The sequence below is a fragment of the Platalea leucorodia genome (genome assembly GCF_965183815.1).
Source record: "Platalea leucorodia genome assembly, chromosome: 3".
Classification (NCBI taxonomy): domain Eukaryota; kingdom Metazoa; phylum Chordata; class Aves; order Pelecaniformes; family Threskiornithidae; genus Platalea; species Platalea leucorodia.
Window position 1 is genome coordinate 81,788,414 of NC_138825.1, and position 20,825 is coordinate 81,809,238.

At 34.7% G+C, this 20,825-nt stretch overlaps 1 protein-coding gene across 6 annotated transcripts in view; it reads left to right on the forward strand.

Moving 5' to 3' along the window:
• The window catches only part of ASCC3 (activating signal cointegrator 1 complex subunit 3), a 284,668-nt gene that overhangs the window by 169,238 nt on the left and 94,605 nt on the right, over nt 1-20,825 (forward strand). For all 6 annotated transcript variants that reach the window (XM_082307043.1, XM_082307047.1, XM_082307044.1 and 3 more), the window contains 2 exons: nt 11,032-11,223; nt 11,552-11,776. In XM_082307043.1, coding sequence (XP_082163169.1) covers nt 11,032-11,223; nt 11,552-11,776 — 417 coding nt within the window. The remainder of the gene's footprint in view (nt 1-11,031; nt 11,224-11,551; nt 11,777-20,825) is intronic.

The following is a 20,825-nucleotide window of genomic DNA, read 5'->3' on the forward strand; positions in this document are numbered from 1 at the left end:
TTTTCTCAAATCTCTGTAAATATATTATAAAAATTACTTGCACAAGAAAATAAGCCATCCTTTCCTCAAAATATCAGCCTTGGAGAGGAGGCATATGTGCTAGATACATGCTTAAAGAACTGTAGATGTAGAAAACAGTCTTTCAAAGCCAAATTTAATTATACATAATTGTCTTCATCTCTGTGATTTTTAAACTTTGTAAAGCAATTATCTTGCAGGCTTCATGAAGTACGAAACGTAATGTTAGTAAGTGACATAAAATATTGGCACTAAAAAGGCTGGATTTAAGGGGATTTTCTTTTTTAAAGGGGGGGTAATAAAACCTTTTTTTTTTTTTAGTAGGTAGAGTTTAAAACTACAAGGGATCTCATAACTTAGCAGAGGTCTGTGGGAAAATACCTTGCATTTGAAGAGGATCTGGCTGTAAAATTGAGGTCTGTGGAGGTGACTGCACAGTGCTCCTTTCTTGCATCAGCTGGTGTCCTCTGGCAGCAAGCCTAATAGTTGCCTCAGTTTAACCGACAATCTGTCTCTAAATTCCCAAGTCTGCTGGCCAAAAGAGCATAGTAATATAAACCGTCTTGTTTCATCACTTATTCGGTGCTACTTCTGTGCCCTTTTAGGTGTGTAAAGACAACGTTACCTTTGAAACTGACTTTGAATGATGTTTAATAGTCCACAGGCTTCACAGTTCTGCACTGACGTTGCAGAACTTCAGAGAGCAGCCTGCTAGTAATTTGGAATAAAACTAGCAAAAAAGACAGCACAGTTGTCAGAAGTGTTGGTAATAATCAGATGGTGCTGTTGATAATCAGTGTAAGTCTTACAGATTTCATTTCTAAGATGTGTTTGTTTGTCCTGAGGGTACAGTGGAAAAATTTGTGAAACAGTAAGTCAGGGAGATAATTCTGAGACAATTGAGGTTATGGAAATCTGATGCAGCATGCATTTGAGTTGTGACAGGGGCACAACGAACATAAAATCCATAGGAAACCAGGTTTCATTGGTGCCACTGCTTAAAGGTCTATTGGTTTCTTAAGAGATTTTTTTTTCTCTTAGTACTTTATCAGATAAACTAAATAATTATCACTTATTTTAGTAATCAGATTATACTATATGAACACTGCAATATGAAAAGACATAAACATCTATAATTTTTCATATCCTTTAGAGACTTCTCGGAAGTGCTTGTCTTGTAAGATTTAACATTTGACAACACTGAACTACAAAGTGTTACTAAAGAATCCTTTAAATTCTCTTAAAATAGCAAAGACACAGGAGGAATAAAATGTCTTTAGTTCTGAGACTTGTTTAATAGTATTAGTACTCAAATTTAAAAAATAAAAAAAGAAACAACTTTGTGTGATACGTTCCAGTTTGGTTATCTTTTTTTCTGCTTAAAGTTCAGGTTACATAGTTCAAGATACTTTATGAGTGGTGAGTATAATTTCGACCTTTTTTAGTTTAGGAATTTGTACCACTTTTATTTTATTGACTTGCATTTTTTTTTATCATGTCTGCTTAGTATTGTTATATTTATTTCTTCCATGCTGTAGGGCAGAAGCTAGAAAAGTGAAGAAACCAAGCCACAATACCAAATCAAAGACATTTCATACGTAGGGTTCATCTCCAAAAGGAATTATTTTCCTGTTTTAAGACAAAATTTCAGTTTTTCATGGTTCTACACACTGATGCCAGTCTAAAACTGTTTGAAAACCCTATACACTATTAATTCATACTGCACATGTCCAATTACTTATAAAACTTGTAAGAGAAATTCCATTCTTCTGAAGAATCCTCAGTCTGTCACTTTGTGTAGCTGTGAAGTTGTAGTGGACTGTTATGGTTTAATTATGAAATGAGAAGTACGCTTAATGTTCACAAATGGATTTTTTTCTTGCAGGGTTAATGATGTCTCAGTCAGTATAGCCTTTGAGGAGGAGTTGCATTAAAAATCATGACAATATGTAATAAGTAAGATGCAGCTGTATTGGAAAGATCTTGAAAACACTTTCTGCTTTCATTGTGTCAGAGTAAAAATGGATCCAGTATTGTCATGGCTCAGCAGAGTGGCAGTTTTGGGGATTGCAAAGCAAAGGAGGTGTTCTCAAATATAACAAATATTTTTATAAAAACCATGCAGTATCAGTTTCCTATTGAAGTAGAAATATTGAAATCTTTGCATAGTTAAGCACAGCAACAAAACTTTAACTAGGTCTCTGGAGGGTGTCAGTATTCAAACTGAAACCAGTACAGATTCATCCTTGCTGTTGTAATGCTACCCTTCCATGTCATCAAACTGTCTCTAGCAATTTCTTTTCGTGCTGTATATCTTCCCTACCGGCGAGTTTTGTAACAGCATACTGAAAACTTCTGCTGTCAGCAAAACAGACCGAGATTGATGACTTTTTCATCTGTGTACTCCAAGTAGTTAACAAATATGACAACAGGACTTACTGTCTCAAGGGCTGGAAAAGAATAGATACCTTGCTGTATTTTACATGTTTCATATATCTATTCCCAGAGAGAGAACAGTTTAATTCCAAATTGATGAGAAAGAAAACCAGAGCTTTACATGATTTTGCATGCATTTTAAAATTGTGATGTTATACAATTAATTCAATCTTAATTGATGTGCATTTTCATGTTATTGCTAAACTGAAATGTTTTGACACTTTTAATAAGATTTGAGATTATTTAGGCACAGATTTCTGTGCGCTGTGAAGTCCAGATTTTCATCATACTGAAGCAGTACAAAAATGTCTCTATATAATTTTTGTTGCACTTGTTATAAACAATAGAAAGATGCTTATCATTGTACAATATATGAAAATTATTGTTACTGTATTTTCACTCAGTGCTGGAGCTTAAACTGTGTCATGTTAATGAACATTTCCTTTCTATCTAAACCTAGTGCTGTTTTCCGTGTGTGTTTTCACAGAATTATTTTTTATTCTAAGTTCTTAAACCCTTTTATCTGAGAATCAGTAATTCATTCAGTTGTAAGACAGGCACCACAGTCTGGCTTGAAGTGAAATGTTAAGTTACTTTGGTCCATGTTACAAAATTCTGGCTGAAGTTGAGATAGTGTATTGTCTATACAAATAGTTCCTCTTTTTTGCTTTATAACAGCTAGGCATTAAGTGAGCTAATTTGAAACTATATGTACATCCTTGATAACTTGTTGTAAATCCATTATTTGTGCATGGTCAAAGTTGCATTTATGATTCTTTCATTCTTGGCTTGTCGGTCTGGCTCAAAAATGTAGTATTTTAGCGACACTAAATTTTCTTACCTTCTGAGTCAGTGAGGTCTGTAAACACTTATCTTCTGCATTATAGATTATAGAACTGAGGAATCAAATATTAAATTAAATGTTTACCTCTTGTTCAGGGTTTTTAATCTGATTGCTACTTCCTCCTCCCATAGAATGTTATTTCATTCTCTACACACCATGTAACTTTTCCAATGAAAAAAAGATGGGGCTGCTATGATGTAACTTAGTGTACTGTAAAAAGAGCACACTGAATAAGGCAAGACCACTCCATACCACTCCATTCTTTAACCAGTCATCATCACTCCCTAATGTGCCAATTGGATGAAACACAAACTTGTGCAATAAATAGGTTATGATCTGTGGTTAGGCCAGGACAACAGAAAAATGTTCCAGAAATTCTGCCTTACACCTCCTTTCCTTATGAATCAAAAAGAGAAGAAAAGCATAATTCATAGGATTTTTCTTTTTAAACTATTCTCTGATTGGAGCACACAGACATAATAATGTTCCTGTTTGTACACCCACAAAGTACATTTTAAACCTGCATTATTTTGAAAAATCACAGTATTATCTGTCATGTGCAAAGTACGTCAGGAAATCATTGAATTGCCAGATTTCAAATTCCCAACAGTTACCACTACTGTGTAAGTAGTGTTCCAGCAATAATTCATATTTTCTTTATTAGCAGAAAAATTACAAGTTTTCACTCTTCACTTTTGAAAGCAGCCAAGTCTTTTTGGTCCACATTTACAGAATTCATTTTCCCTTCAACGGAACAACAGGTTCCCAAGTTTTTTCATCAAAGAACATCTACAAGCACCAACCCTGTAAAAAGTGGAAGAGTTAGCAACCTAGGCTGAAAACTAAACAACTAAGACTAAATAATAAAGATAAGCAAAAGAGTGTACTAAAATATAAGTATCATCTAACCATATCTCAAGACTGGTAGTCATACACAGTGAAAATTGTATGGCTCTAAAGAAAAGAGGCCATTATTTCACTTGAATAAAAAAATACAACTATGTTAGAACAAGACAGTCATAACTTGGATAGGCTGCTTGGCAATTGTTCCTAATTGTCTAAACTTCTGCTCCCTTGTCTTTTTCATACGGTTTTTCTAATTGTGGTTTAAATACATTGAAGCTGAATTCTTTGATACTGCACTCTGCAGTGACTCTGTGTTTTGCAAACTACAGAAACCCAATATGTTATATAGACCTGAAATATTTTTTAAAACTTTCACTGAAGCTCAGCCCTGCAGAAAATTATGTGTGCATGTAGAGAGAATTGCTTTTAATGCAACAACTGAAAAATGGTCTGTGGCCTACTGAGGACTAAGGACAGATGGATTCGTATTCTAAACAAGTATTTCTAAATTACAAATCGACAGGAGACGACCCTAAATCGATAGAAACCTGCATACACACAAAGAGGAGAAGGTTCAGAAGAAAAACAGATATAATACTATAATACAGAAAATTAGTCCTGAATTATGTGCTCTTGATGATTGCACTCAAAGAATTATTATCTTTACACTGACAGACGAGGACGTCACACTACTCTCCTTTCTTTCTCCTTCAGAGGTATTTTTAGAGCACTTTACAGAACTTACTGAGGTGATTTCAGTAAATTGATCAGAGCAGTAACTCATAGGTTTAAACAATTCGAACTTTAATACAGTGAACTTAAATCTCCAGAGGGAGACAATTAGATTATTGACTCTTCCAGGAGAAATTCAAACTGATTCAAATTTGTTTGCTAGAATTACCTTCTTCAAATACTGTCTTGCCAGGTACCCACTAATTATAACCCAGTAAAAGAATAAATGTTGGACAGAGATATTACTTTAGGATAACTATACAAAGTTAATAGCTAGATACATTAAAAAAGTGAAGATGTAGAGAATGAGCATGAATACTCATTAAGTAGAACAGCATATTGGCCAGCCTGCATCCTTCCAGAAATGATCTGTTAGGTCATGCAAGTCATCTTGGTTGAGGAGAGCTCTCGGTGGTCTTTAGGTTCTTCACAGGAACCAGCTGCAGGATGAACAGTCAGTGAAGCTAATGCTGATGTTCCCAAGAAAGAGTGAGGGAGGTAATGTGAGGGCATATCAACACAGAAGCACTACCTCGATCCAATGTATTGAACTGTTGGGTATCTTTTTAAAAATGACTGATTTATAACTTTGCAGAAGGGCTTCATGATGGGTTGTTTATATATGATGTAGTGTATTACTATGTTTTTAGTAAATACTAGTAATTTTCCATTTCATGCTGTTTCTCAAGAGGTGTGGAAGGCAATACAAGAAAAGGACCAATTGCTTAATGTATCTTCATCACAGAAATGTAGTCAACTTTTAAATCCTTCAGGGAAAATTTCTTTCAAAAGTTAATTCTTTGCTTCTGTAATAAAATAATAATTTAATCTTGCTCTTACCACATAACATGCCACTTCATCCTTGTCCTAGAAACAGCTATTGATAGCTTAGTTGTTATGCAAACAGTACAAGTTGAATAATGCAAATAAAAGTTCTAATTCATAAAAGGAGAGTCCTCAGGTAAAATCATTGCAGCTCAAATGCATTCCTCTTTTCTCCCTTTAGACTCCAATCTGCATTTCTTCGTGTTCAGTTTCTTTCATTAACTGTTGGATAGTGTTACTGCTCATCTCCATTGTTTAGTATTTTCTCTAGGTTTCATATACTTAATATGCACTCTAACTGTGCACATTAAGGAGTCTCATGTTTTTTTCTGTAACAATAAATTATTATTTTTTTACTTCATATTTAAAAACCCCTTCTCACGGTTTTATTGGCACTATCTAAGTTTTGATCTCACTCCTTTGAAACAGCCGTTGTGAATAAAAGAATAGAACTTATGTTAAAGATTTAACTTGTATAGATTAATTAATATATGTATGTAGTAAATTCTGAAGAGCAAAAACGGTGAATGATCATGCAATCCTTTGATCATTTCTTTCCATTTCTCTCAGTCCTCATACATAGTGAAGTCATGTTAGCTTTTTGTATTTAAGGAACAGGAATAAGCCCACTGATGACTCTTCAATGTCCCTTTTTTCATTCTGCTTTTCTCAGATGCCCTTTACTTCCTGAATGGATAGAGACTTCTCCCATCTTACCTTAGTATCATAAATTTTGAAAGGCAATCAGTATTCTTCAAATGAGCCAGCAGAGCAGATTCAGCAGTATGATTAATGAATGAGGCAGAGGAGGCTTTTGTCTTGTTGGAACTTAAAACAATTTAGAAGGTCAACCTAAGAATTACACCTTTGAATGTCTTCAGGAAAGTTACAAAATAGTTATTTGGGAAATAACTGAATTGTATTCATCACACAGTAGCAGTACTAATTAAAACTGCCCTTCATTGAAGGCTGCAGCAAAAGATACCTTACTTTGTTTATTTTGGATGTCTGCGATATCTGTGCTACCTGAGCACTGACACTCATCAAGTGAAGCTAATGAGGCCTCAAAATTAAGAGCTAGTACTTTGTAGAGTGTCAGGACAGTGCAGAGAATGAAGGATGGGAATAAATTGCTCAGAATTGCTCAAATCAGTGAACAAATACGATGGTGCATTCTGAACAAACTGCAAGTGCTGCCCTGTTGTGAACTCCGCAGAAAGGAAATTATGATGATTGTGTCTTACGATCACAAGAATGAAGTTTTGCTATAGTAAGGTGATCGTGAGAAAAATACTAGAATAGCCTGTGCCATTTCTGTTACTGGAATAAAATATATGATAGTCAAAAACTGTGTTATTAGTGGGGAAAAAACACGAAAATTCAAAGTTGCAAACAATATCTTCAAAATGAGGAAGTAGAAAGGAAAAATAAGTAATTTACAGAGTAAAGAAAAAAAAAATCTCATCTTACAAAGTAGTGGTGATCTACTTAGTCTGTCCCGGATGAGTGTAGCAACTGGAGATTAAAGAAAAGACATAAATTGGTGTTTCACTTATCAAGAAGTAATTTATTGGCAGCTGCTTCTCATAATCAAGCTTTATTACTCTTTTTTACTTGTTTTTTAGATAAAATAAGAAAAAAATACCTATAAGCCTATTAAAAATTTTGTTCTTTGATTCATGTAGTATTGGTAGTTCAGACAAAAAGCGTGCAGCTTATAGTCTTTATAAAAGATGATTCCTTTGTGATACCAGATGCAAGCAAAGGGTAAGGAAAGGTGTTATCTTTTTTAAGTCTCTAGCTGAAATACACTAAAGCTTGATTAAATCTTTTTTTCTGCTACATATGCCTCACTTCTCATTAAAATTAAGCAGGACATTTTTCTGTGTCTAATTGTGACATTTTTAATGTGTCTTAATCAAGAACTGCATGAAATTCAAGACATTTAAGGAGAAATATAGGTGGCAGCAAGGTAAACTAGGAATTTATTTAATATATACTGTTTTAGATGCACACACACATGTAAGCAAAGGTCATAAATCTACAGCCCTCTTGAGCAATAAGGGAGGGGAAAGAAAATCAATTCTAATCAGGAGACTGGTGCCAGACCTCATAATAACAACTTCTCCATACACCTGAGGCACTTAGTAACATTTCTTATAAATTTTAAGCAAAACCTTTTAGCCTGTAATAGAACAAGATGGGAGTAGTATAATTTTTTTATAGTTTCACTTGCCTTATTTGGTAGTTGTTGATTTTGTTGTATCTACAACCATTAAAATCCAGATTTAATAGAATAGCAATGCAATTCCTTGGCACAAGAGCTTAGGAGGTCTGTTTGCAAATATGCTGCCATTAAAGGATATGCTGTGTGAGCAGTCTTCCAAGCCATCACTGAGATGTGATTTATTTTTTTATTTTATTTTCTCAAGTGTAACTTTATAAAATTGGGTTACTTCATTGTTCTTGAACTAACTTTCCTTGTATCTTTGTAATTTAAAATGCCCACAAATTTATGGAAAGAAAATTAATTCAATTTCTGTGCAGTTAATGGAATCATCAAGGATAGTTAGTGATATGATTTGCTTGGCATTTGTTTTTTCCTCTGTCAAAAGTGGGCTGTGAGTTTTTAATTAAAAAAAGTTCATCATCTTCTGTGTTGGAAAAAAAAATTATTTAATATATCTCTAAACTGGTTACTGTGCAACCCAGAAGTTTAGCACTTCATAGATTCAATAAATCAACAAAACAAAAAAAAAGGGAATATTAAATATTTCAAAGGTGTTGTTTTAGAATGTGTGGTAGATTTTAGAAGCATGTGGATGTTCTTTCTAAATGCAACTATATGGATACGTTTAGGTGTACCTACGTATTTTTAAACGGTTAATTAAGCTATGGCTTGTAAGTACTTGAATTATAGTCAGACTAGCATTGCCATATCTTAATGTGTTTTCTGTCACAAACTTTTTCCCCTTTCTCCTCCTTTTTCCTATATTCACAAGTTCCTTTCTCTAAATTGGTGAAATTGTAGTTCCTAAAACTGTAAACAAATACAGTTTCCTTCCATATATATATAGTACAAGATTTTACTCTTCTTAGTTTCCCACGAGTAAATTGCCCTGTCTTTCAGTCACATTAGACAACATAAGCAATCAGGTTATGAACCAAGGTATGTAAATTTTAAATTGTGGAGATTTGAGAACAAGATTTGGCTTTTTCAGCTACAGATTATAATATTTAAATAATATATTTTTGATATTGAATTGATATTGAATAATTGTGCTTGTTGAAAAGTAGTTATTTTAATACCTGTAAAATAGTCATGTGGCACCAATACAACAAGCTCTACTAGAAAAGTGAAATTCCTGATTGTTAAATGCTTACACCACATTCTGAATGTAATCAAGATAAATTCAAATTTCTGTGTCACAATTATTCTCAGATTTGCAGCTGAAGTGAATTTTCCGCATGCCTGTCTTCTGTGAGATTTGTTGTTGATATACTATAAATGCAAACCTTGGTGCATTTGTATTCTTTATGAAGTGTTTGTTTCCATTCACTAGCTCATAAAGAATAAGTTTCATGAACTGCACTGCCACTTTCTCAATTTCTTATTTATTCATTTTTAAGTACTACAGCAGTTAATTAAATATGCCAAAAAATCATGTGTAGTTAAAAGCTGAGTTTGATTTCCTTTAAATGAATAGTAAATAATTACTGCTAAAGCAGGAAAGATCAGATATTGAGAGGCTGGATAATTGTGAAGCTGAGAAATGTGTTTTTCCTACAATATTTTTCTTTTCATGTCCTCCTTTATAATTGCATTCCCATCTCCCTATTTACTTTTGTGTTTGCAGAGATTTATTGTTCATGTTTGGCAGTATGCCAGTACTGTGAACCATATTTTGCTTTGCTTTACCCACTCTGTATCCCTTAAGTCAACTTTCAGTGGCTGTGTGTCAGGCAAAGATTTAAAAAAATAATACTAATAATCATAATTTGATTTAGAATTAGTTCACTGTAATATACAGGGCTGAAAATGCAGTACTAGTCAAAAAATACTTAACTCTCTTGTGGTCTATGAAAAAGTAGAGATTGTCTGCTGGCAGTGATAATAAAGAAATCTGTTTTAGGGAAAGATTAGAGTCATCATTACCACAGCCCTCCTGGTGTCATATTCAGCAGCGATCAATTTTGGAAGGCAGTGAGTGCAGCAGTTAGGAATGTGGAAGAGATGAGAGGAAAACCAGAGGTGTTTGTGGCAAATCAGGGACATTGAAACATGAAGATCTGAAGAACCAGTAGCCAGGGTTGAGGGTAAAGAGCTTGTATACGGCATGCTTTCTGACCTTTTATATTTAAGCTCATATAAGCTTGGTTGAAGGTCCTTTATCCCAGTTTACAGCAGGGTTACCAGGCCTTTCCTCCTGTCATCTTCACTGTAATAAAAGAGCTGTACTTTTTGTGATACTTGAGCTTTAGCCCAAAGCCATGTTTCTGAACAGAAAGACAACTGTTCCGGTTGGGCTAAAATGGCCTGAACTCTGGTGGTTTGGGTTTCTTCTTTAAGTGGTTGGTTTTCCTTCCCTGTTACTTCTGGAAGACATACTCCAAAGCAATTTGTGTTTCAGAGTTTACTGTTTGGAAGGGAAGCGTATTAGTTTTTCTTAACTTTCAGTCAATATCTGGTTTAAGTGAAGCATGCTAAAGCTAGCACCCAGAAATAAGGGGACATGCTTATGGACCTCATACAGAGTGGGAGGCTGGAGGACGTGAGGTTTTGCAGACTGAGATCCCAGCCTCCTACGCATGGGGAAGGTAAAAACGAGGGGTAGATGAACAGTTTGATTCCGTACCATGAATTTATTAATCCACGCTGTGCTGAGCTGATGCAATGACTGGTCGTGGGGAAGGGTATCCCCTCCGTAATGTTAAGTATAGTGTGTGGCCTGCTGCTTTAAGCCTATCCTAGCTGCCTGCATAGTCTGAAAGAGTTGCTTTTAAGGAAAAGCAATATGTGAGTTCTCAGTTTTGCTGTTCATACTGGTTATCAGTAAATTTGGATCTCTGTTTAAGTGAAGCTATATTTTTATAAAAGTATTCTTTTAAACAATTAAGTGTCTTCTTTGGAAAGTAAGAACAGAAGTCAAATTCATTTGTAGAAAATCATGACATATTGGTGTTGATGAAAAGTTTGACATTAATAGAAATAGTTCCTTTCATATGACTCATAATAATATTCAATAGGGGTTTTTCCTGTATTTTTTTAATACAATGTTTCTTGTAGTATAATTAGAAGTGAATTTAATTTTTATGCTTGTCCATTCTAGGTACAGAGATCCAGAAATAAGCAGTTACGTGAGCTGTTTCCAGATGGATTTAGTATTCATCATGCAGGAATGCTGCGGCAAGACAGAAATTTGGTTGAGAACTTGTTTTCTAACGGACATATCAAAGTGCTAGTTTGTACAGCTACGCTCGCCTGGGGTGTCAATCTTCCTGCTCATGCTGTTGTTATTAAGGTAAGAGCTTCCATTACTCTGCACATGTGTATCTGTCTTAAAAGAAACCTGTAAAGAAGCATAGACAGCAAGATCTTTATTGTGGGTTTTGGGCCTGGAGGGGAAATGTCTGATTGACTTGAAATGTTATTTATATCTCATTAAACTGATTCTCTCCAGTGGGAGTCTAGTTTGTATAGTAAAGATTTAAATATATCAAAGATTATGAAAGGATTAGTTAAAGTACACTTCTGAAATCATGCTATATTTGCCTAATTTCAGTATTCAGCTCATCAGGATTATATTCATGTGTATTTATGTTAATTTTTATTAACTTTTCCTCAACCAGGGAACACAAATATATGCTGCAAAAAGAGGCTCCTTTGTTGACCTTGGAATTTTAGATGTCATGCAGATATTTGGTCGAGCTGGACGGCCTCAGTTTGACAAATTCGGAGAAGGCGTCATTATTACAACTCATGATAAACTCAGTCACTACCTAACTCTTCTTACTCAGCAGAATCCAATTGAAAGCCAGTTTCTTGAAAGCCTTGCAGACAACCTAAATGCAGAGGTAACCTTTGAATCATTTAGAGAAACTAGAAAATTTTAAAGGATTAATATTATTTAAAACAAAACCACAATATTGTCACACTTAAAATATCTAAAATGAAAATTTTATTTATTACTGGTACTCTGTAGGTGTGTATGTTTAAGAGGAGTGAACTGTTACATGTGTGAATATGTTGGGGGCCTTTTACAAAATGTAGTAGCTATTAGAAGTAGTACGGAGGGTCAAAATATCATTAAGATAAAACTGTAGAAACACATAGCATTTACCTTTTAATCAGAAGTGCTCTATTAGAATTTAGTAAGTGTTCTGCATAGCTGCAAATTAAAATCTGGAAAAAATTAAAGCACGTCTGTCTGTATATAAACAAACTTCACATGGTTGACTGCAATATAGGAAGAATAATGTACTTGGCTTGAACTCCTCTTTGTTTTGCTTTACAGTGGTAATCAGAACTGGTTTATTATAAATAGCAAGTTCCCAGTTTGCTTGAGTTTAAATCTTAAAATACATTTTCTTTGAAAATGCTGTGGTTGTATTATTGAGTACTGACCTCTCTCATATTAAAATACAACAATTCAAAAGCTATTGTAATAACCAATTAAAAACACGTATATATATATGCACAGACACTTTTTACAAGGAACCCTCAGAAATTTAAACATGCTTAAATGAAGAAGAGAATACTATTTTTTCAAAGGCACTGGACATTTTTTTAATAAAAGTAAAGGAGTTCAGCTAAACTGAAATGTCCAGTGACATCTTAAAACTGATTATCCCTCTGAAAGATGTGAAGTTTATTTGGTCTATTAGGAATAGTCTTGGGTTTTTAAGATGCTTGTTCAGTTTTATCTATATAATTCTCACATATTTCTGTTTATTTTTTACCTTTTCATCACTTTAAAGTCTTTGCATTATTCAATCATAAATAATAATTTTAAAAGGAAATTCTGGAAAGGAGCGGACATGGATACAGTAGCCTTTTAAAATGTTAAGATTCATTCCTTGCTTCTTTACAAAGTACCGAGTTTGGTCATTTATGATTTTGGTTGGTTTTTTTTTTTTTCTTTTAAGGGGTGTCGTAAGTTATTTCTTCAGTTCCTGCTAACAGGAAAAATCTCTGCCCAAGTACAGTCACACATCAGAAGCAGAACAAGGTTTAGCTGTATTCCAAGTGTTTCCACACACAAATGTGGGGGAATGAAAATATTGACACCTGTCTGCGCTCACAGCTGCTCCTCTTTACCTCAAGGCTCTGGAGTGGTCTGAGTACAAGGAGGGAGAGAGAAGTTGAACTCCCCTAGAACATGAGAGACAAATGTGACAAAAAGGAGCCATCTGCAATTTTCCCATCCTTCTTTCTACCACAAGGGAGAGAGGAAAAATAAATGGAAAGCATGCTTGCAGTGGGCAGGTGTAGAGCTCTCAACCATTTCCTTTTGACAACACTTTTATATTCCTGGAAATAGACACCTGTAAATGTTCTCTAAGTGCAACTGGCTGGATATTTAGTTCTTTAAAACGGGATAGTAGCAACTTACACATTAGCAATAATAATTTAAATCGTGAAGTTGGTTGCGAAGGCCAGGATTACCTGTAGTTGTTGTTCAGCACCCCAAGAAGTTAGGAGTGATAGATCTGGTCCCGAGATACTGTGTACCTTTTCACTAGGAAAGAATCCAGCCAGATCTCATAGAAAAGCTTTGTTCATTTTCGTGAGATACATAAGGTAGACAAGGAAAAAGGAGTTGGATATTCTTTCCTTCACAGCAAAGGATTTATTTTTCTCCTTCTTTTTATTTTAATATTAGAAATTTAGTCCTCCCATCTCACAGAAAGCCTTCAGGTTAGTGAAGAGTTACAGAGACGAATAATAAGCACTTGTTGTGAACTGGGTCAGAGAAGATCTCTATGATTGACTTACTGTGAAAAACAAATGGCATGGCTATATGCTATGCTTTTTCAGGCTTGGTCTGTATTGCTCCAAATTATCCAGAAGGTGTGTGGATGTGCTGGTGTGCACACCTGAATTATACCAGGAATCTCAAGTATTCCTTCCACAGCACTCCAGCAGAAAAGCTAACTTTTGTGGGGAAAATCCTTTACTGACATACCCTAAAAAATCTTGTTGGTTAGCTTAGCAAACAGAAGTTTCAAAGGAGGTACAACAGCTCTCTATAACTAGCCCAAACTAGAAGTGAATAAGAGAAAGGAGAAAAAAAAAAAAAAAAGATCATTTTGGCCAATGTCAGTACAAGAATTAATCACCTTGTTCATAAGTAAGCTTGCCTGGAATATAAGATCTGGAACAGTCTGTCTTTAGCAGTAGTGGAGACAAAAGAAGTCTAATTTTTTTCTATGATGAAGATTTTGTAATAAGTGATGGTTTTTGTATGGAAGATGTGAATGCATATGAGGAAAAGAAGATTTGACTTGATGAACCAGGAGTCCCAGACCTATTTCTTTGCTCTCAACTGAGAATGCTTAGTTAAGAAAGTATGAGATGTAAGCTATTAATTTTCAATGTGCAATATTCTGCAGAGAGAGAGAGGTTTTAATGGGCAGCATGTTGTTGCTCTGATCTGAGCTGTAGTTCCAAAATGTACAAATTTTCCAGCAAGGCCAGAAAGCAGATGTGATTGTTATATGCAAGCTTAAAGGAAGGGGGCTTTTGTTTTGGTTTTGGGGGTTTTGGGGGTTTTTTTTGAGGGGACAAGTGAATTTACATTAATTGAACTTTTTATGCAGAGGAAAAAAATCTTTAAAAATCTAAAAGTAATTCTATTTTCAGTACCAAAGAAAAGATGTATTTGGCTATAATTACACTTCAGGATTCTTCTCCCCTTCCTCCTTTTCCACTGTACAGATTGCAAATTCTTAGTTTTAAGTCCTAGGTGTTTATCTCATAGGAAGTATTTAGAATGGCTTAACAAAATATTTATAATGTGGCAAGTGTCTGCTTGTATGTTTCTTTATGTTACTGTACCAGATTGTAAATTAAGGTACCAAACGGCTGCTAGCATTGACTTTGGTGCAGTTAGCACCAAAAAACACATTGAAGGTGGAACAGACCTGGTTGAACAGACCTGGTTGACTGTTAGAATACAAACAATTTTAATTTGTCCCAGGCTTGTGATTTTACCAGCAGTGTTTAAAGATAGTGGTATCTTCTCTTATTTTTTTCTTTTCCCTGCATTTAATAGTAAGCACTCTACTAACTTAAAAGCTGTTAAAAAAAAAAATCACTGAAGACTTGGAAAGGTAAATACCATTCTGTAGCACCAGCTGAGTATGTCCAAATGGATACTTAATGAAGAAGAAAAAAACATATCAAAAAGCAGGACATCCAACGGAGGAAGGGCTCTGTGAGCTTAGAATAGTAATGTCTACAGTAATTATGAAACACTATAAATTGTCCAAAAGAAAAACAATGAGTTGCGGCAATTTTAGATAAGACTGACAATAATAAAAGCAATCTTACTCCTGAGGCTTTATTTAGATTTTTACCTAAAAAGAAAAGGATTTGTTTGTCCAGGTAAGTATGTATTTCTGCTAAGTAGTTTCTTTTCAAATGTGTACACTTTATTGAAACTCTTTCCAGAAGTAGAGGAAATCTCAATAGAAATTTAGTGACTTTTAACAGTAATTGAGTATCCAAGTAGTACTGTAAAGAATATTGCTAGTAGACACTGCACAAATAATTTGGTTAAATTGAAGGTATAAAATTAAGAAGTTAATCCTCCTGCCCTTTTAAAATAGTAGAACTAAAGAAGAAAAAAATAATGGAATAGAACAATAATTCCGTTTCATAGGAGGTAAACTTATCCAATCAAAGATATATAGGAAGTATTTTATGTACAGTATAATAAAAGCTACTTCTAAGTGCAGCACTCCTACCACAGGATTTGGGGTTTGGGGACAAGTACAGAAAACTGATGAACTAGTTTAGACAGAACTATTTCTTTTCAGATTTTATGTAACGGTAGTGTTATCTGAAAAGAACAGTGTGCTCGTGGCCTTAAATTCCTGTAGATTTGTGGCTGCAGTAGTTACAGCAGCTGAAGATGCAGTCAGAATTTTGTTAATCGCTGTGATAAATGGTTGTTAGTAGAAATAGCAATGGAAAATGCTGAAAAGCAATAGAGTAACAAGGGCATGAAACCGCCATTTTTTTGTCATCTGATATGTGTGATGTTACTTATCCTTCTGTCATGACATGCAGGAAAAATTAGCACCTGCTGGATTACAGGAAATCAATACTATGAGCAGTTACAAGGAGTTATTGTTTTGAGTTTTTTTTGAAAGTAACTTCATCATTTCTTTATAATTGGAGTCAGTCTAAACTTCTATATATGCTAATTTGATCTAAGTTAATGGAATCCTCTGAGAAGGATACAGGTGTTTCAGAAACTGTTATGTTTATCTGTAGATGACTATTCCATAGGCTGCAGCATTCTGGAAAAAAATAAATACATTTTAAAACATATGCCATTGTATTGATCAGTAGATAGTCTTAGGAAGCACATTCAGTTTTGGTCACCTTTTATAGACACTGTCCGTTTGGCAGTAACAGTAGCACTGTATGGAGACAAAATATATGTTTATTGACTGATTTGTTACAGAAATCTAGACAATATGCTTGTGACCACTGTCATCTTTGCCATAACAGAGCCTGTTGTTAGCACCAGCAAATCTGCACTGATATATAATAAAATGACATATCTTAGGAGCAGAGTCTGCTTTTATTGCAAGTCATTCAGGAAATCCAAATGCTTATGCTGTAGTCATAAAGAGAAACCAATTTAAGGCCGGAAGCACTGCTGAATTGTTTAAATTCTTAATTTATTATAGACAGGTCAGTAGCTGAAAGAAGAACTAGTAAAATGAAGGCAGCAGTTGGAAATATGGGCGGATTCCATGTTTCCACAAGAATATGAAGTTGCTTTTATCTAGACCAGGCCTCTTGGCAGAAATAGGTAGGTGTTAAGAATGAGGCAATGATTCAGATATTTGGGGTAATACAATATGTAATCCTAGCCACACAATCACTAAGTGGAATCCAGAGCCTTGAATTTTGTATCTAGGCTTATGTGGTGCAGGAGAGAAAATTTGGGTAACGATGGAAAAAAATTAGGGTATTTTTAATTCCCATTTCAAAATCAGTTTTCCAGAAGCAGAAAATTTTCAGAGGTGATAGGCAAAGGAATAGATCAGCTTCCTTGAAAGGAATACACCAGTTTGCCTGCACAGTTCAGATGAGAACAAAGACAAACGGGAGATTATGTGGCTGAGTTTTATGAAGTAATGCGTGAACTGGCAAAAGAGTGCACCTCTCCTGGGACAAGAAGCAAGAAATACTGGCTGAGATGAGTAAGTGGCAGGTTCAGAAAACAAAAAAGGATGCCAGCTGGGTGGTTAGACTGTATAACTCTTTGCTGCAGGAAGTTGTATCTAAAAGGCAGAATAGTTCAAAAACTATACAAAAATGGAATAAAAATCCATTGAAAGATATCAAATGCGAAGGTAAAACCTTTAACTAAAGACCTGGAGATGCAATAGTTTAAGAATTTGGGAGAAATTTGTATGATGCTTGCTTCTCATTGCCACCTTCTGCCCTTCAGCATTTGCCGTTATCTAATCTCAGAGGCAGCATGGTGGCCTTGATGTCCCAGTGCATTTGTTCTTAGGAAAACTACAGAGTGGGAAAAGCTGAAATACACCCAACTTCATTGAGTTGACACCAAAATTAAGACTTTGAACATATATTTCAGCGCCTCGATCCACTGAGAACTCTCTGGAAGATTTGTTTTGAATTTTGGTTTGGGTTTTGGGTTTTTTTCATCTAAAAATGAGCAGAAGAGTAAATGGTCAGTGATGATCAACATAGACATGGAGATGCCCTTTTCCTTTTCTGCTGAAGTTGTGCCCCTGGGCGTAATAGAATGTAAAAAGAAATAAAATAAATAGCCAGTTAGGGCGCTTAGTCGAGAGGAGCGAGTCCTGGGTCAGTTGACCAGCTGGCAAACAGAGAATACCTACGTCTGTATTTTCTGGAAATACAGGAAGAAAGATAAGATGCAGGGGATGTGGTTTAATTAGACCATAAACTTTAACTTATCTGGGAACTATCATCAATAGCTCATACAATGCAGGTCACCATTCCTTCCCTAATTGTTTCCACCTGATAGAGCCCTCCCTGACATCCACAGCTGGACCCCAGCTTGTTGCAGGGACGACTCCTTTCTCCAGAGAGCTAGAAACTGAGGAAAGGATTTGCAGTGCTGGACAGTAGGTATACCTTCCCCAGGGGGTGTGCCTTTCCTTGCGTTTACTTGTGATTTTGTTGTGGAGCCAGAAACATAAGGTGGTGACTTGTTTAGTTTGGACAAACCTCCTAATCTGTTTTTTTGCCTTGAAAGGGTGGGCAGCTATTGCTCACAGAAGAGACACAGAATTCTTTCAAAGCCCTTCCAAAAAAATCACTCAGGAGCTGGGTGACTCGATGGCTAATCTGGGTATATGGGGCAAAGTGCAGGCTGAGGGGAATTGAAGTTTTGCTCACTGGGTGTCCAGGGCCCTGGGGCCTGACCTGATCTGCATGAGACCAGCAACCTCATCCATTCTCCCTTCACCTTCTGTTGGAGTTAACAGATAATGACAGATAATGGTTATGTAGTTTGGTTGTACTTATAAATAGTCCTTTGGTCACGTGTGGTTGGAGGAGATTCTGTCCCACTTGGGAAAATTCTAGTAGCATTAAGAAATTGTTTCAAAAGCCATACAGGAATAAGACCGTAATCACTTCAGATGCTGAAATGGTAATTCAAAATACACTGGTTTCCAAAGCAAACAGAAAATTGCTTATTAGGTTGTTAGAAAGATTCCTTACTCTCTTGCCTTAACAACATGTATTTGATTCATATATAGAAATTTTTCATCAATGTAATCTCGCTCAATTATACAGATATAATAGTAATTAAACATTCTTATGTAAAAACTACAGTATATTATATGATGTTATAATATGTACTGTATATAACATTATCTATTATATATTAGTAATATTTTGATGCCCTTTTCTAATCTGTATAGAAATATCAGAGAGAAAAACTTCATTTTTCAAAAACTACCTCCAAAAAGCCATGCTACTTATATCTGTTTGCACTTTTTTGAAAATCAGAAACACCTCTTCTGAAACACTGTTCAACTTGATGAAGTCTGTGGGATAGCATTTGTAAAAAAAATTATTTAATGAAAATGCAGACTACTAAGCACATCACTCAGTGATGGTGACATCAGCCATTGAACAATTAGTTGAAAATTCGTGATACTGATGACTTTTTTCATTTAAAGTGACACAGTGAGTTGGATTAATATAGTACTCAAGTTTTCATTTTTTGAGAGCAACACAATTACTTGTATTTGAACTGTTTAAAAAAAAAGAATTTTGTGATGACTGGTGCAATCAAACAATACAATGTCAGCATAGTAAAGATTTCTACTCATTGATTATTCTATCTGTAACTAAATACCTAATACATGGTTGAGGAAACGGTGGAAAATTTAGAACTTTTTTCTTTTTATTTTATTTTAATGGAGTATCACCTTGTCTATTTATTGATTTTATGAATACTGCATATCCTACGTCTTAACAGAGGCCTTCTCCTAACTTTGTAAATAATTTATTTCATAATTACTCTTAAGAGTTTGTATTAATAAGGTAACTTCCCTCATTCATGCTGTTTTAACAAAGGTATAATTTACAAATAATCTGTAAGAACTTTACTTGAACACTAGATGGCAGCAAATATTTAGAAGTTGCCTTTTTTTTTTTTTTCCCCTGCATATTATTCAGTGAATATTCATTGAAGTTGGGGGAGGAAGGAAAGTGCAGTATTAGATTTCAGTACCATATCTGAAACCCAACTGTATTTCATAATCTCTTGTTATTCCCCTCAGTTTTAATTTATGACAATAATTAATTTGTAAGTAATATAATCAGATATTTGAACAAATGAGGCAAAAAAGAAGTGTTGGTTTTTTTTTTCTTTTAATTGTCAGACTTTACTGTCATTGGTAATGAGAATTTTACATTTTCATGATTGTGAAAGTGGTGGTTTGGGGGAAAATGTTACTATTGGACTATGTTGTTATGCTATTTCAAGTTGTCTTTTGAAAGACATTTGAATCGTGGGAAGAAACCAAATGCTGAAATTAACCTGGGTAGCAAATTGAGTAATAATAACCTGTGGGCTCTATTAGATGTTTTCCCTGTAGTAGTTTATGAAGAACTGAATGTTTTTGTAGCTACTTTAGTGCATTATGTAGCTATATACTTTGAAAAATAACACAGTGGGGCTTCCCCAGACCTCCTTATGCTGTTGAAGAACAAAATATCACTTGAAAAATGTGTGAGACAAAGCTTGAGGTTACTCCATGCTATTAGGCATTGATATCAACAAGGTTTTGCCAGATTTCAGTTATTTTAACTCAGGGCAGATTTCACTTGCATTATTATTTTTGACTAGATATTTATGTTATTCCAAAAAGAATATCTGTATTATTGTTAAGGTTTAGGTGCTTAGATCTGACCGTGCATATGAAATCACTTAGAGTTGTACAGGGTTTTTTTAATTTGTGCCAAGTCATGTGGAACGTTTATATGAAATCCAAACACCAATAAAACAAAAATAACTTTAAAAGTGTAGTAATGGATCACAAAAATTCGGTAAGAGGGGCTTTTGCTTGTTTTAAAAAAACAGCAACAACCAAAAAATATTTGGTCCTGGGACATGCAGGAAATATTAAATTCTCTTGGTAAAATGAGGTTAACTGGAATAAGCAGTAAAATGATTCTCATGAATGTAATCAATACAAAGTAGAGCTGAAGTTATCAAGTAAAAATGTGTGTGTGGTAAGTAATTTGGTGATAAAACTATTGAATTGGCAAAAGAATTCACCTAGCAAAACAACTGCTTTGGTATACTTGATTTGGCCTTGAAAAATAAATAAATACATGTATATATATACGTGTTCAATTTTGTTATGTTTT